This window comes from Nothoprocta perdicaria, unplaced genomic scaffold (assembly GCF_003342845.1).
Source record: "Nothoprocta perdicaria isolate Ctin4 unplaced genomic scaffold, notPer1 scaffold_118, whole genome shotgun sequence".
NCBI classification, from domain to species: domain Eukaryota; kingdom Metazoa; phylum Chordata; class Aves; order Tinamiformes; family Tinamidae; genus Nothoprocta; species Nothoprocta perdicaria.
Window position 1 is genome coordinate 2124083 of NW_020454294.1, and position 18208 is coordinate 2142290.

Genomic DNA, 18208 nt, shown 5'->3' on the forward strand with positions numbered 1-18208 from the left:
ACATATTTGATTAAAGCCAACTCTGCTTGCCACAAAATAATATGGAAAAACAGACAAAAAAAAAAAAAAAAAAGAACCATTTTACTAGAGTGCTATTAATGATTTTATGAGTGGTAGGGATCTTGCAAATGCTGCCTGCTAAAAGACTCAAATGCAGCAAGACCTCTGATTTTGAACATGAAAACCTGAAAGGGCTGAAAGGTGCCTCTGCTCTAAGACTAAGACATGTACCCTAAGAACAGCATCTTAGACAATCCTGTCTTAGGATTTTCTCTCACATCTCTTTCCTAACCCTCTGTGTAACTTTTTTGAAGTCTTTAAGCAAAGTGGTATCCTTAAACCYTATTACTGCACGTCTTGAAATATTTAAGTCTTTCGGAATGTGAAGCCAAAAGGAATTCCGTGAGGAATGCAGACTCCCAGGCTATGCAGTGGGTACAGTATTTCACAAGGGATAAAGAACCACCTAAACATGGCATTATCTTGCTCCTTGCAAGAAGGTAGTTAAAGAGCACGCAGAAGAAAACAAAGTTTTGCAATTACAGCTGGTGTAAGGGAACAACTAAGCAGCAGGCCTTATGCACAGCTGACAAAAGAAGCTTTAAAAAGTTACCGCTGACGATCTGACTTGTAAGTGGCTGTCAGCTCATCAAACATGGTGCTGTTCATTTCCATGAATGCCTTCAACACATTGTAGACTAAAGCCACAATAGCCCTGTAGAACATTAAAAAAGAAAAAAGAAAAAAAAAAAAAGAGAAGTCTGTTAGTTTCAGCCAAAATCAAATGAGAAAGAAAACTATCTTCTCTTACCAACGTTGCTAGGATTGATTCTGTTCTTGCAAGTATGATAATGTAAATCCTGCAATTTCAGGGAGACTACTTTTGACTTGAAGCATTTAAAGGTGAGAAGCAAATTTCACTACTGATTATTCAAATGGAGAAACTCAAAACTCTACGGCAAAAGATAACAACAGAAAGCTATTTCATAAAACTGCAGACTCTTCCCTGATGCTGTGCAGCACCTCTGAGTGCAACTCCAGGGATAAAAATCCCCAATGCTGGCAAAAGTAATAGAATTTAAACATGAAATAGGAATAATTCATATTTCCTTAAGTGCTTTTCTGTGAAGCTGAACATTCAGTGCATCTATGCAAAAATACAGGTCTGGATTTCAAAATTAATTTCTTTGTATTCACACGTTCATCTTTACTTTGGTTCACTGAAAACAATACAATCTTTAAAAACCACAAATCATTCAGGTGAAACACTGCAGCACCTATATAATGCAGTGCACATATAGACATATCTCCTCAGACCTCTGCCTGCCTTGCTTATGGTTAGCCCTGATCACACACAAGAGCCAATATTACAGCTTACATTAACTTAATTGCATACAAATGAGAGGCAGGATCTAGTCATGGAAGAAGAGTAATTTTAACAAGGAATCAAAGGCGTTCTGTCTCACAAAGGGTCAAAAGCAGGTGTAATCACTTCTCTCTTTTAAACCATCTGGCTGGATAACTAGCCTAAACCTACTGGAATTTCCAAAGGCAGAGGGGGCTGCCAGTACTCTCATTATCTAGAGGTCAGAATTTCCCTCTGGCAGTGTTGAAGATAAAGAAAAATTGAAACAACTAAAAGAGGGGAAGGGAGAGGGAAGAACTGATGTGAACAGCATACGAAGAAGCTGGAATACGTAATAAACCAAGAGATGCCCAAATTCCTGATCTTCTCCTGGGGTTGTTATATAGAGACTTTTGAATAAATGTCCCTTCAAGCAGGGAATGATCCTCAGAGGTGATGGGAACCTCTGGAGCTACTCTAGATACCAGACAAACATGCATGCTTGCTCCCCACCCCTGTCAATTGCTTCTCTCTGTATGCTTTGTGTTGTGTTGTCTGCATTTTAATATCTACATCTTCTTTATTTCACATGGATCTTAACCTGGCTTCTGTTTGTGAGACATTCCTGCTGAAAGCACAAAAACTGCAGGGCTGGGTATAACAAGATGACAAATATTTTAAAGGATGAAATATTTCACAAATGTTTTGCATTAAAGATTTCACATAGCAACTGGGACCTGAACGTAGCATAATTCATTAAAAATGCTGGGTTTACTACATGGTAAAGACCTTGGCTCTGGAATTMTCTTCCAAGTATAGAATTTGTGGCATCAAATTGCAATAGTATTTTTCATTAAAAACTTTCCACTAGGTAATTTAGTTATTCAAAAGAGGCAAATTAATAGGATTTTAACAGGAAGCAACTGCTGAGAAATATTGTACCTACAGAACACGTGTATTTAAAGATATTTGTAAGAAACAACTCACCCTAAAAACATATTGAAATGTGTATGCTTAATAAATAGTTAGAAAAATGAGTCTACTAGAAGTATCATCATAACCCATGGAAAAGGTCCAAAYTATTAATAAAGTGATACTCATCAAAACAATTTATGATCATGCTTATGACACAATCCATTTCATAAAAAACTGCACAGGAGAAATTCCTGATGAGCAACACTTTCCCTTGAATAACAATGTAATGCTTAATTTCTTTTTTTTTTTCTTTTCTCCAACTTGAAGATTTCTTTTTATCCCATGAAGTGCAATTTTTTGTGCACACTTCTCAGATCATTCACACATTTTGAGCCAAGCTCAAGTATGGTCTAATTTCCATTGGCACTGAGAGCTGCACCTGTGTGTGCCAGCTTTGAAATTTCATCATTCCCATTCAGATGTTCTTTAGCAGACAGTAACTAAGTTGATTAGTTGTTTGACAAGTGACAAGTTAAAATTTAATGCCAAAACTTACGGATTCCAGTGTTCTTTAGAAATCCTATAAAGGCTGGAAAACATGATGGGAAGTATAACGTTTGAATTCTCCTCTATCAAACTCATGATGTACTCATTATTCCAATAATACAGCGCCCTTTCAGCCACCTTGGGGTTAGAAAAATAAAATATTAACAGGAATTGAGGTATCTATAACTTCTGTAATATTCTAAAGTAAAAACAAACTGCCTAAGTTTAATGGTGATGAACATGAAATCATTAACTTTGGAATTAAAGCTCTACTTTAATCAGTAGCATGACATGCATTAATGAAATTAGGMTTTTATACTATAATGCAGATCCCACAGCACCCACCCTCTTTCTCCTGGACAATATACTGTCTCCCAGTGAATGCCATGCAGGCACTGCAAATACTGCTGCAGCCTTGGAGGGGAAGGGAGAGAGGGATAGTTTCGTGCCTTTCCATTCCCTCAATCTTGCAACTTCAGACTCGGAAGGAAGAAAGCAGCAAGGGGGGGATCAAAAGGAGGAGGCAAGGAAAGGCTTGGTAGCTGGGATGTACTAGGAGAGAGTGGGAATAATGGAAACAGTAATCTAAATTATGCCAAAAACAGACATAGTCCAAGAAGAGCCAGAGCAGGGCACAGAGATTAATATGGAGGGACTACARGACACGGATCCCATCTCTTCTTCATGTAGGATTAAAGCTCTGTTCCTGTTCACTCCTTTCTGCCATAAAATTGGGTCCGAGTGAAGAAAGGAGTCTAAAGGACAYGTGGCAAGTGCCCATCAACCACAGACAGGAGAGCTCAGTGGTTGCCTGAGCAGTTTAACATCTCAGGTGGCTCAAAACTGCGAATTCGTCACCGTAGCCAAAATGAACCTATCATTCGTGGAGCTCTGAACTAAAAGCAGAGCAGCACAGAAACGGAAATTCTCTTGCAGCTTGTCCAGTCAAAAAATAAATATTTTGAATCGCCTATGACAAAACAACATTTGCATGTCAGGTTTGAAATTGAGACTATACATTTCTAGGGACAAAAGTCAAACAGCAACCTCTGCTGCTACTGACCTGAAAATGAGGGCTAGAAACACACTTGGCAATTTGTTTAAACAAGGGTTCCTGGATTTTGACAAACTGTGAAGGTTCGATCACATCCAGGATTTCCTCCAGCTCCCCTAGGAACATGACCTGAAGACAGAGAGAGAAGTGTTGAATTCAAAACCTCTGAATTATTTTCATCTGCAAAAATCCTGTGTGTTCTCAAATATTCTACTGCTTCAGAAAGAAATGGAAGTCCTCACTAGAACTTGATAAAGACTTAAAAAAAAAAATTTGATCAGTTTAGCTTTTGAATTTTATGGATCTTGTCTTGCAGAGGAGAACAAGTGTGTGCAAATGTGCAGTTAAAGGTAATTAGTAAAGGAGAATCATTTATTTTTACCTCCTTTTGGGAAGCAACATTCAAAAATCACAGTTCTGCTGTACATTAGGGAAACTCAGATTTGCATAAAGGATATGAAATAAAAAAATATAAAGGTCTGGCTGTAGCCTTCATATATTTAGTAGGTAAATGACAGATAATAAAACATTCTTTCATCATCCCTGGAATATAACTACATAAATAGTCCCAAATCTAAGATAGAATTTCCCAATCTATCCTCGATATATTTATTTTCTCCTTTTATAACAAAGACACTCTTTTTTTTGCAGAAGAGCCGGTGCTTATTTTCCTAACAGAAATTGTGATTAATCTGAAACTTTTCTCTTCACATCCAAAATACAGGATTCAAGTATTGAAATTCACCTACATGAATTAATAACAAGATCCACCACAGCATCTACCTGGAAATATGTAGAAATTCCCTGCATGTTATTTTGTAGCACTACCAGACTCCCTCTTGCTCTTTGTTAAAAGTAACACATCACCTACCTCTTTCTGACTGCAGGTTTTTGGCCAGAATTTCATCAGACCTCTGATGACCTACATTAGAAGAAAAAAGATATTTATATTTTTACTTATCTCAGAGGGTAAGTTTAAGGTGCAAAGAAGTACGAAAGAAATATTTACGGGTTCTGTGAGTGAGGGGTCTTTCTCCAGAAACTGTACTATGCAATATGCCAACTGTAAAACGGTAAAAATTTAAGAAAATAGTGTTAGAACATTTTTAACAATAATGTTTAGCCAAAAAAAACACACATTAAAAAAATWGAGACTCAAGGCAAGATGCTATACAGCTTTCTCAGATTGCATCTGATTTTAAACCGAGATGCAAAGGATTGTACAAAGTCCAGTTTACAGCAAACCACAGATAACATGGTTTAAAAAATAAACTGACAAAGTGTATGTAAAATCTAAACATCAGAGGAACTTGGAATTTTAAATATAGTCATATAAAGAATAGTACTTTGAAGATTTCATTATTYTCTGAAACTGCTTCCTTTTTACTTTCTGTATACTGGTAAAACTATGWAAACTCTCATAAACTGGTCCAGCCAAAACCTAGCCTAACCAGCAAGCCACAGTGCATCAGTTCRATAAAGATCACACTACCTGAGATCAGACAGAAGGGCAATGGGGATCACTTATCAGAACAAAAAAGGTCATAAAAGCAGAATGTGTAAGAGAATAATGTGCAAAGATGAGGGAAAACATTGAAGATGAAGCAAAAAAAATGACAGTGTTAGTATTCAGAAATTTGTTAGGATGAAGACGACCACAGACAACATTAGATCAAGAAACACAAATATTCTCTTGGGAGAGGGCAAGAGCCTGGATAGAACGGGCAAGGCAACCTTCAGAAAGGAGCAGAGTATAAACTTTAAAGTGAGAGTTCAATTACCAAAGAATAAGCCCCAAATCTTACAGACGTATAGAGGTTATGCATATTTTCATTTTTGATCCTCCAACTAGAAACAAGGCATTTTTAATACAAAACATGTTTAATGRATTAAAAATTACTACAAAAATATCTGGTGACAAAATCTTCTCGTCTGACCTTTATTGTACTAACCAGTTAAAATTCCAAAGCAAGTAAAATAAAATAACATATCATTYTAATGGAAAAGAAAATATTATTGGTGTTTCTACCTGTGCATGGAAGAGAGATAAACTCCTGACAGTATGTAAGGGAATCAGCACCTTCACCAGAAACTGTTTATGCTCTGCCTTAAGAGGTAAAGCAAAACCATTGATAATACTAGAAATTAAAAGAAAAAAAAAAGTTAGTGTTATCATCACAGAAAATATACTTGAGGTCTGAACAAGCAGTTTCTAGATTAAAATCATTATTCAGGAAGACAAGTTCAGGCTATGTCTAATTAAAGTGCCAACTTTTGTCGTGTTTGATTCCAGCAATGCAGTACAAGCCTAGGTAGCAATTCTGCTCTGGCCTAAGAATAATTATGTGAACAGCTGCACAAACCTGTTGCCAACAGATAAGACTTTTCTACGTGGTCATTAAATTCACATATACAATATGCTCTCTGGTAATTAACGACTGAACTTACCACAACCAAATTTGCTCGAGATATTCACATTTTTAAGTGTGCTTAAAAACCYTGCAGCACATAGAGATGAAATGCCCAGGATGTAACACAAGGGGAAAAAAACACACTTTATGCAGTTAAAATGCATCTAAATATATAATCCTGGCAAAGACCTGAGAGAGATTTGCACATGGGCTTAGAAATGAGCATGTGCATACATTTCCCCCCCCCCTTTTTTTTTATTTTTTAAAGAATCAGGGTTTAAGTAGTACTTTTTCTGAATCTGACACTATTCTGACATGTTCAGAAAGAAAGTTTAAGTAATAAATACTCATTTACCTTCCTAAAATTTCCAACAGTTCAGCTACGCCATTGAAGTGTTCAGTTTCATAAACAAATCTAAAAAAAGAAAAGTTAAATATAAATAATATATCAGTTTCCTAAAGAGCTCGTCAGAGAAAAGTATCTTCTCTCACAACTTACCGTAGAAAAATATTATTTATCTGTTTTCGGATAAATGCTCTAAGACCGAGAAACTTGCCATAAATTCTGTGCAAGACCGTTTTTAGGTAGTCCCGTTCTCGAGGGTCTTCACTGTCAAACAGCTCCAACAGCTGTGTTTAAAGAAAGACATGAATCAGTGGCTTGACTTTATATTTGACAAGTATTATATGTAGATCTCTAGATAAAAGTTATGTCCATGCAAGTATATATATTTATATGCATCTAAGATGCAGAAATACAGCATTTAATATTTGATGTGACCTCRGTACAACATCAAGCAACTCATCTCATTAATCACTGCTTCCAATATAACAAGTCTTTCACAGTCTTCAAATAACCAATATACTTTTCATTAATTAGGACCACAATTTTACCTTTCTTCTCCACAAAAATTAAAATAATAATAATAATAACAACAATAATAATAATAATAATAATAATAATAAGGGGCTGTCACAAAGCAGAAAAAAGCTAGTTGGTCTATTACAACTCCTCCATTCTCTCATTCTGGGCAACTAGAGATCCTCGATTGCTCTAATAATTTGCCCGCAGAACTCTGCATCAAGGTCACATTTTTCTAATTGCTTGTAATTTATATTTTGAGCTCTTAAGCCTCCCAAGTAGCTACACAGCTTCACGTCGTGGAAAGACTTGACACTGAAGTCTATGCCAGCAACAGATCTGCTGTCACAGGAACTCCACCAAGCTGGATGAATCGAAGAATTAAGGAGGATTAATCTTGCAGGTTGAGCAGAATTTCAGCTTCAATGCCCAGTAAAAAAAGGCTTGTATTAAGCATCTCTTAAATTAAGAGATTTAAAACAGAAAAAAAAAAAAACCTTAAAAATAATTACGCAGTACTCAGTGAAAGCAGAATATCATCCAGTATCTTGTACTGTACAAAACAGTGAAATCTGAAGTTGCTTCTAAGAATCAAGTCATTAAATGAGCAGCAGGAATATCACCTATAGCAACTGTGTCCTATTTGGCTTGAATACTCTAGGACAAAATAAAGGAGCTTCCTCCCACCCTTCCTACCCCATCTTTTCCTGACACAAAATCACGGGTTATGCTGCAGGACATCTGGAATGAAATCGAAGGTAAACTTAAAGAAAAGAAGAATCATGAAGCTTGTGGAAAATAAAGAAATTTAAGGTAATAATCATAGGCAGCTAGGATCTATCTTGCATGCAAAAGCAATTGGCAACCAGTATCTATCCTGCAAGAGAAACAAGGGTAGTTTGCCAGAGAGATCCTACAACTGCACAAAGATACCGGCACAGAAAATACACTGCAGGAATTGTAGAAAACACAATTACCTTAGATTAGCAAACACATAAATTACAAATACCTATCATAAACACATTTGGTAATCAACTTACTTTCTCTCTCCCTAGTTATTCTAGGAAGTTCTAATGTAATTTCTACACCAGAACAAATTACTCGCATTGAGAGCTCTGGGTTTGGGCARGACCTGGGCTGTTTCACAGTGATAGAGAGTAATACCCAACAAAACAGAGGTGGGAAACAGGTGCTCTTGGAAAGGGTGACTAAGAGCTTTCCAGTTCACTAGAATATTAGAAATCGGGTGCACTCAACCATCACCAGCGCTTGTGCATGCAAATACACCATATTCTGCCACTCTGCTTCCCATCTCTAACTTACACGCTTGTTCTGGAGGTTTATATATAGAAAAATAAATGATTTCACACATTAAAAATATCACGCTTCTTACAGAGGTGCCAAYTCCTAATGCAAAAATAAATAAATTATATTGCAGAAATTAAAGCAACTTGAGGCTTCCAAAAATCATTAGGATATATCAGAAAAAAAAGGTTAAGCCAGTATGTTGGCTATCTAGACAGACAGGCCTATGCTCTCAGAAACACAGAGCTACAAATATTCAGGTTTAGGATGGATGTATTCTTCTTGTTTGGGACCTTTCCATAGCTTGTAAGGAGATCACGGTGGGAATTTCATGAGGAAACTAGGGAGTTTGACAAGTGCCCTCCAGAGGCTGTGAACACATCGCTTTGCTTTGCTCAAGCAGCTCTACAGTTAAATAAACAAACAGCCACCTCGTCCTCCTGCAAATAACAGTTTTCACCCMAAAAAGACAGCAAACAGCTGGAGACACTTAGGTTTCTAATTTGCTTATTGAATTGGGTTTAGGAGCAAAATATTTACATTTCCCGTGCTGTTATGTGGAGCCTCTGCAGAAACAGGTAATATCTTTTGATATATCCAATTAGTTACCAAGTTTCACCCGTGAAGTTTTATTTTAATGAACAGGTTTCAAGGTTTCCAGAATTCTTGTGACTGTTCTGACACTGAACGTACTTAGAAAAGCAAGATAACATTTCCAAAAAAGCAACCTAAATAACATATATATTCAGGGAGGTATTTGAACAGTATGTCCCTTAGCAACCACTGCCAACTGTTTCAGACTGTATATAGGCAGTTTTCATAAAAGTACAGCCTTCCATCAGAAGCTGAATGTCAGGAATACATCTGCATTCAAAAAAAAAAAGGAAAAAGGAAAAAAAAAACAGGCAAAACAACCCTTTGAAAAATGCCCATTAAAAAAATTTTTTTTTTTTTTATATAGGTGTATTCACCACTAAGAAATACTATTTTAAAAACAAATTACAGGAAAAAAGCTGATTTAAAGTTGCATTGTCAGTATTATGAAACAGGATTCACCAAATATGCTCAATGTAGTAACTAAGCTTCAACTTAGTTTCCAGTGCGAGTGATGTGTCATAATCACAGACATAGAGCTRCTCTATACATACACACCATAATAGCAAGTGCAAGGACACCCAAGGTTCAATCAAACTCACCATGGACAACAACACTCAAATCTGTCATTTATAGAAAACAAGTGTTTTAATACTAAATTGACACATTAAATTGTCAATTTAATTGACACATTTAGTTTTAATACTAAATTGACACATGCATAGCAACATATAAAAACGTTTCACCCAACAGTAGAGCAAGAACTCCTGAATTTTGGAAATTCTTCTGAACTCTGTTTCATCACAGATTTTCACGTAAGTAGCTTTTGAAGTCTTATATTTCTCTCATTGTTTCATTCAGGGCATCATTACAGGCTAACAGAATCCAAAAAATCCTTGTTTGACATCATTCTYCTGGACCAATTCTGACTGGGCTGCATGTCCTGCAAAGACCTAAGTGTAGAGGGTATTTTCCATGGGATGAGCAAGTTCAGCAGCTCATACCATGAACACCCAGCCATGGTATTTCTCTAGATTTGGAAGTAAAACACAAGCATCTTTCCTAAAGCTAATAAAATCAGTGTGAGAAAAGCTGCCATTAGTGATTTTGACCATTTCTTCGACATATTCTTACAACTCCACTAGCTACTGGAAGATGATTTGCACTAGCATTTGCTAGTGAGATACAACTCACTAGTTACCAGGGCACCTTTTAATTCAAATCAATATTTAAATGAGCAAGAATGAAAATCCATCATAGAGGTCTGATGCTGGAAAAGATAAATATTCATTGCCTTTAGAAGAGAGATAAAATAAAAACAGTATTTTCCACCCCTAGAGTGAAGAACATCTTGTGATATACTGAAGGAAAGAKAAGTCCTTTCTAAATATCTCTGAATTTGAGGATAGAAATGGCTCCCTCGAGAGTATTTTTCAGGTATCTTTATGTGATTGATGTACACAGACAGCAAAAGCACTGCTTTTATACCCTGGGGATCCTAGGGAAAAATAAAAGCCTCATGATGAAAAGGTGAGAGAAAGGTTTTCAGAAATGCTGAACATCTCCAGCCACTTCTGTTTTGGCTTTTATTCCAGTCTCAATACCCTGGAAATTCCCTTGCCTAAGTAAACAGGAATCTTCAGAAATTTCTCAGATTGCAAAAGYAAGCTATGGACTGCAGCAAACACAAAGTCCTTTCTGACTCCTGAGTTTCACAAAAATTCATGACATTAATGAAAAACATAAGACAGATCTATGCCTGAAAGCTGAAAAGGCCAAATCAAGTATTGTCTGTAGCAGCACAGACACATACACACATGCACAACTCCCCATCTATTTTGAAAACTTTTATTGTAAATCCTTTTTTATCCTTTTTCTGTTGCAACTGAAGCTACAGCTTCAAATTGCAAACAAAAATCTTTCAAACATTGAAAGTAGAGTGAAACCTGAAAGAAAACAGATCAGCTTACCTGCAATACAAATTTCTGATCTATGTACTTTTTGGCAATGCTGGGCTGGAATTCTTGGCTTTCCAAAAATCGTATGAAAAACTCATATACAAGCTATGAAAGAGAAAAAAAAATAACGTTTAGTTTATGAGTTATTTTAAATGTTTCCTTAAATTCTTTCTCTAGAAAATAAAAGTTGTTTTTCCCAGGAGTGCATGCAAGAGGTTCTTTTGTTTCATCAAATTGCTACCTTAGAGTTAAAATTAATAACATCAGTTTTGTRGGTTAGTTTATTTAACTCCCATCAGAGAGATTTCATTACTAAGAACAGGCCCTAACACCTTGTAGTATTTAACTGCATCTTGTCAAGCTTACAAGAGCAATTGGCAAGCACATTTCGACTGCCCTCTGAACTGCTGACATCACATGAAATACAGAAATTGTGATTCTGCAAGGGTTGCTGAAGCACTTGGAAATACTTATTTTAAATTAGAAATTGCTTAGTGCAGCAGTCTATAACAAGCTGAAACAGAGAAGATGAATACATATCAGGATTTAACCAGGCATTCCTATCTGGCTGCAGGATCATGGAATCATAATCCTTGCTTGCTCTTGTGGAAGTCCAGCTCTACTAAACTAAATAGGGCACAACAAGAAAACTCCACACACTGGGCAGAAAGGAAGGGGAAGAAACACTACCCAGGCCTCATAAGACAGCAACACTGACCTGGGCCTGATCAGATGAGCTCGTTATCAATTCTCTATCAAAACATTTCAAGAAGAGTAGCTGTAATAATGCGCTTTTGCTTCTGTTTTTTTTAGGCATACATACCAGTATTGGAAGCTATCAAGTTGTATTTTTAAACCATTTTAAGTTTTTCTGTTTGCAAAACAATCAATTTACTGTGAGACTGTGACTGCTCTATGTCAGTGTTCTCTGACTTTTAAAAGGAAACAATAGGAAATAAAATAAAATAAAATAAAATAAAATAAAATAAAATAAAATAAAATAAAATAAAATAAAATAAAATAAAATAAAATAAGTAAGAAAGTCTTAGAAATACAATACGGGAGAGCTTACATAACTAGCATTAATTCAACAGGAAATCAATTCCATCAGCTCCTGACAAATTCTTAGGTGGCTTTCACTCTCACAATGGCAAATCATCCGCTGGCTCAAAAATTCCCTCATTTGCCTGTAAATATGACTTTTAAAACTACAGCACTAGTGTGAATGAACATAAGATGAACAGACTGAACAGGCTGTGCTGTCTCCAGGCAGGAAAAGCTGTTCAGAGCTGCCTTGAGATTTTAAGTTTCTTATTTTTGTGAGATTTAAATATAAACAAGGGAAGAAACCTGCAATTCAACAGATTCTGAATTGTGAGAGAACAAAAGAGGGAAACAAACTTCTCTCAGGCAACAACTGTACATAACAACTGTCAAATAAAACCCTTATTTTAAGTTGAAATCAGTCATGCTTCTTTGCTCACAGAAATTCCCTGACTACAAAAACTATTTCTCAGGCAAACTTCTAAATTTACCTGTGGTAAAAGTCATATTCCTGTCTAACACAGACGGGATTTAGTGCAATAGCACCAGCGCTGCTGACTTGCTCCAAAATTACTTCATGTTCTTTATTCAAAGCACCTTGCATTGACACCTGAGGTTCAAAGGGAAGGATGATATACAGCACTGATCATATAACCTGCCATAAACACCTGAAAGCGAATCTGGCCTGGGGGGCTGCAGAGTGGATGGAAAAAACACTAATATAGTGTTTTTTAGTGTTTATAGTTTAGTGTTTTAGTGTTTATASTTTGTAGTGTTTATAGATAAGAATATAATTCTCATCTGTTTTTTCTAATCAGGAGCCAACAGCTGTGTGTTTTTGTATGAAAATTAGCTATTCTCAGTAAAACAAACACTGCTGGTCAGATCATCCCCATACCGCTCTTGCTGAGTTGCTGGAAAACACATGTGCATCAGAGCAATTTGGGAAGCAAATTAAATTTGTAGCCMTGAGTAATATCTCCAATCCAATCTTGAAATGGCCRGACGAGAGGAGAGCCGTGGATGTTGTCTACCCTGACTTAAGCAATGCTTTTGACACAGTCTCCCATGGTATTCTCATACGGAAGCTCTGGGAGAGTGGACTAGAYGAGTRCACGGTGCGGTGGATCGAGGGCTGGCTGGATGGCAGAGCTCAGAGGGTGGTGATAAATGGGGCCGAGTCCAGTTGGAGGCCTGTGGCCAGTGGTGTCCCCCAGGGGTCAGTRCTGGGCCCAGTGCTGTTCAACTTGTTTATCAATGACCTGGACGAGGGCACGGAATGCACCCTTAGCAAGTTTGCAGATGACACCAAGCTGGGTGGAGTGGCCAACGCTCCGGAGGGCTGTGCTGCCATCCAGAGGGACCTGGACAGGCTGGTGAGCTGGGCAGAGAGGAACCTCATGAGGTTCAACAAGGACAAGTGCAGGGTCTGCACCTGGGGAGGAATAACCCCAGGCACCAGATTAGGATTTAACCTGCTGGAGAGCAGCTGCACAGAGAAGGACCTGGGAGTCCTGGTTGACACTAAGTTAACCATGAGTSAGCAGTGTGCCCTYGTGGCCAAGAAGGCCAATGGCATCCTGGCTGCATCAGGAGGATGTTGCCAGCAGGTCAAGGGAGGTGATTCTGCCCCTCTACTCAGCTCTGGTGAGGCCGCACCTGGAGCACTGTGTGCAGTTCTGGGCTCCCCAGTATARGAGGGAYGTGCAGCTCCTAGAGAGGGTCCAGAGAAGAGCAACTAAGATGATTAAGGGAATGGAACATCTCTCGTATGAGGAGAAACTGAGTGAACTGGGCCTGTTTTCTCTGGAGAAGAGAAGGCTGAGAGGGGATATGATTAACATGTATAAGTTCACAAAAGAAGAATGCAGGGAAGAAGGGGACAAGCTCTTCTCATTGGTGGCCAGCGATAGGACAAGGRGAAATGGGCATAAGATGAAACACAGGAAGTTCCGTCTCCAGGTGAGGAGSAACTTCTTTCCTGTGAGGGTGACAGAGCAGTGGAACAGGCTGCCCAGGGAGGTTGTGGAGTCTCCTACTCTGGAGGTCTTCAAAACCCACCTGGATGCCRCCCTGTGCCACATGCTGTAGGTGTGCCTGCTTSAGCAGGAAGGTTGGACTAGATGATCTCTAGAGGTCCCTTCCAACCTTGAATATTCTGTGATTCTGTGATAGAAAGCTCTAACATCTTACACACACCAAGTATGGTTTTTTTTTGTGCTTTTTATTTTAGCCAAGAACAACATTACTAAGAGAAAAAGCAGAATTCTGTTATTGCACCTTATAAACTAATTCTGATTCGCAAGTGAGCAAAAGCTGTGGCAAAATAATAAATACATTAAGCAATGATAAGGCCTACTCAGATAAATGATTAAAAACCTGTAAATGTGGCCACGATGCCTCCAAGGTGGGCTCATCCTCTTCTGGATCAAATTCATTGCTGTCACTAGGTGGGAGAGTTCTGAATATATTGCAGGATACCTAAAAAGTAGAAGCAAAAACATGCTGAAATTAGTTTTGAAATAGTTCTAGGTATCAGGACACTGTATGTCTAATACCTACCATGTGTCCTCTATTGTCACCTAAGAAGTATTGCTTTTGCTTACTGGCTGACAACACTCTACAAACAATAGAAATCTGAAGACCTATCAAGAAATCTGAAGACCTATCACCTTATCAAACCTGCTGCCTGCCTTGACTTTCCTTCTCCAGGCCTTTATGTTTCTTTTATAGTGATGTCCCAACACAGGCCACTGCCATTGTTTTTCTCTAGCACTTCTGAGATGAGCTCACCAGTATCTCTGGGTCTCAAGGGCCATCATTAGGTCTACAGGCCACTTTGGAGATATGAGAAATGCCACAAACATGTAAACACTACAAGCGTTTGCAGGTACCAGTTGTTTTCCTCTGCCCAGGGAAAACACTAATGGCACCTGCTTAGGGTCTCATCTATCAGCAGGAGTGTCACTTTTCAGCAGGAGTATGCGCCCGGACACTTCACGCCAACTACAAGATTTGGTACTAAATGAAAGTATACCATAATATTCACTTGTTGCTTATCCTATATTTTATTTTGCAGTAAGTTGGCTTTRCTTAATCTTGTTTTGAGGCGCTTTGTGGAGACTGCATGGCCCRGGGAGGCCGGTGCTGTCAGGGAAGGCAGAGCTGAAGGGCTTCCCCGGGGTCATTACCCTGCTGAAGGGAGCGAGCAGCTTCTTGTGCAGCAAATCTCATGAACTGCAAAGCCTCTGCGGGGCTTTTTGTGCACTTTGAGGGTGATGCTGTGCCTTCCTTGCCCTCTGCTGCTGCGCTTAACCCAGCTCCGAGCTKGTTAATCACACAGGTGGGAAGTGCAGGGTGTTATTTCCTAACCCAGTCTACCTATGACCCCTATGGCTTTCTTCATAGTGGAGAGTGGTTTGTAGTGGTTGGATAAATTGAAGCAATGAAGCAAGTCAGTGTGGCCTTAAACACTTTTATTTCTTTATCTAGGATTTTATTTCAGATAAGGTGTTGCTCTAAACCAGCAGGAAAGTGCATGTGGTGTGTACACCTGTGAGGAGGGCTCACTGAGCACAGGAGAAAGGCAAAAACAGCAGCTCAACGAAGAATAAATGAGGATAAAGCAGTGAGCSTGGGAAAAACAGCAAACAACAAGTCAGATGGGTTTCTGTTTGGACATTTTTCCTCTTGCCACAAGAGGGTGCATTTCACTACAGAGTTACAGTGGAACTGCTTTCAGAGAAGCCTTCACGGCGTATGTAAACCTGGTTTTCAACCCTAATAGACAGGGCGCTTAGCAGCATGTGYTAACAGATACTGAATTTTATTTGCCCTAAATGCATACTTGCCAAGTGATGCTAGCACTTGCTAAGAGTCTTTCCCAATTCTCCAGCTTTTTCCCCCCCTCTATTTATTCACTTCTTTCAAACACCCTTCCATGAGAAGGCATTTCTGGTTTCATCAGGGTAAGTTAAACATTCGTTCCAGGAAGGCACATGCAACCCAGACTGCCTTTCCAAAAGATCTCCAAGCTTCTCCTTGTCTACTAACTTACCTTAAAAACAGATAGAGGAGGAAAGCGTCCAGCTTTAACAGGACCAGTTTTAAGAAGCTTAGAGCTGTATAGAAAGAAGAAAGCCCAGAGGGCTCCCAAACTCCCAAATAATAAAAAAAAAAGTTTTGGTTTTTTTCATATTTTAAAACTCCCAGAACCAATACCCAATAACCTGAAAGGGTAAGTAGGTGCTTTCAGAATAAGAAGCTAAACAAACTCCTCCAAGGTTTACATTAAGTTTTGTGCAGGCTGCAGCCACAAATAGTTAAGTGCCAGCACTGACACCTGATTCTTAATTTCCTAAGAGAAATAGTATTTCAAAAGAAGATGCACAAAGAAAAGGCCAGTCTCGAGGCAACTGCAAGGAACAGAAAAGCACCTTGTTGCATAAACGTAGAGGAATAAACGCAGAGCAAGTTTAAGTACATTGCTGGCACAGTTTGTTCTCTTCACTTTTCCTTTTCTGTAGGAAGAGAGATTATACGGAGCTAAAATGCAGCTATTCTCTGGAGAAGAGACAGAGCAGGTTGTCTTTTAGGGACATCCCAAGATAATCATAATTAAAAATAACAATAACGACGCCTGTCATTCCAGTGGCATCAATGGCCACCAAAGGTGCTCGTTGGGTGGCAGCAGTTTGCAGGGTGCTCAGTGAAACCGGGTGCCCCGGTGCTCCTAAGCACCTCGAGGGGTCCCACAGGCAGCCCCTTGTGCCCTGTGAGCGGTGCCCAGCCGTGCGGCTGCTCCAGCAGCCTGGAGCCGGGAAGCAGCGGGCGCTACGGAAGCTGCCACCTCTCCCCCAGCCCACGCGCCTGCCAACCCCCYAGGTGTTTCTGGCCTCTTGGACCAGGGAGCTGAAGGGCTTCCCTGCCAGGCTGGGTGCAGAGCTGGTGATCCCTTCCCCATAGCCAAGGTAAATGACTACGGATGGATCTGGCCGTCCCCACCAGAAACAGTGGTCTCCTTACCAAGCAGGATTTGAAAACCTGGGTGCGAGAACCTGCTTAAACAAATGGGTAAAATCTGTCCACCTAAAACTCCCCAGATCAAGGGGGAAATGGCAAAATGATTTAGTTTGAAGGGGAAATGCCCAAAGCTTCTGTGCTCAACGTGGGGTTGTCACAATGAGCAGCCGGGTACAACTTCTCCAACCAGAGGCAGGGCAAAAACTTTTCAGGAGAATTTTCAAGAAAACAATACTCAATAATGGATGCGAAATCCTTACAAACAAACAAGGAAGAAAARGGAGGAAGAAAAATAAAATAAATAAAGGTGAGGTGGGGGGAAAACTGCCCTGAAATGACCACAAGGAAGAAACCAGCTCTCAAGTCTGAACAGATCTGCACAAAAATGTTTCGCCAATCCCACTTCAGCTGAGCACTCCTTTTCCACACTGCTCAAAGCAAGCCTTTAATCAGTACCAGTTATCCTGCATGGAGCCTGGATTGAACACAACTGGAGACACAGGGAAGTTGAAGTCTGAACAAATCAGGACAAGAAGGTCACAGGTATCTGTTCTTCCATTACCAGTACCTGGGAATGCTCAGAGAAATTCCCCAGCTATGTGAAACTGAATCTATGCAATATTTCSCAGTATTTCAACCATTACATATTTTCCCAACATATGGTTAACAGCATTCAGGAACTGGAACGTATGTGGAGCCATTCTAARAGCTGAGACAGCACTGCCAAGCAAGCCAGACGCTGCACTTGCACTTCAAGTGCATCTTCACGTGCCCTTTTTTTAATCATGGATTTACATATTTTAGAGCCTGCAGTGACTGCTGCAGTCACTCAACTCTAATCTCTCTCTCCATCCCATTACTCTGCTCCCAGAAGTGTCGCTGAAGTACATCTGACAAGAAAAAAAAAAAMCCACTAATTTTATCTTAAAGATTATAAATGATTCCACCATCTCCCCTGCCCTGAAGTTTAACTATCACTTTGACTAGGGCACTGCTTCTCCCTTCAGGGTTGAGCTTGTCTAATTTCCAATAGTTCTTCCTAATCTATAAGGTCCCTTTCTACATATTTATATACAAATGTATATGCACTCTGCATGTATATACAAATTTTTATATACACATTCACACACACTCTCCCAACACCTTGCAACC

General features: G+C 39.1%; 1 protein-coding gene across 1 annotated transcript in view; it reads right to left on the reverse strand.

Moving 5' to 3' along the window:
• Positions 1 to 18208, reverse strand: part of PPP2R5E (protein phosphatase 2 regulatory subunit B'epsilon) — a 62582-nt gene that overhangs the window by 3451 nt on the left and 40923 nt on the right. The window contains exons 3-12 of the mRNA XM_026053730.1: positions 14414 to 14515; positions 11003 to 11095; positions 6771 to 6901; positions 6627 to 6686; positions 5890 to 5998; positions 4870 to 4923; positions 4732 to 4782; positions 3870 to 3989; positions 2817 to 2944; positions 614 to 715 (exon numbers count right to left, since the gene is read on the reverse strand). Of these exons, the coding sequence (XP_025909515.1) occupies positions 614 to 715; positions 2817 to 2944; positions 3870 to 3989; positions 4732 to 4782; positions 4870 to 4923; positions 5890 to 5998; positions 6627 to 6686; positions 6771 to 6901; positions 11003 to 11095; positions 14414 to 14515 (950 nt within the window). The remainder of the gene's footprint in view (positions 1 to 613; positions 716 to 2816; positions 2945 to 3869; positions 3990 to 4731; positions 4783 to 4869; positions 4924 to 5889; positions 5999 to 6626; positions 6687 to 6770; positions 6902 to 11002; positions 11096 to 14413; positions 14516 to 18208) is intronic.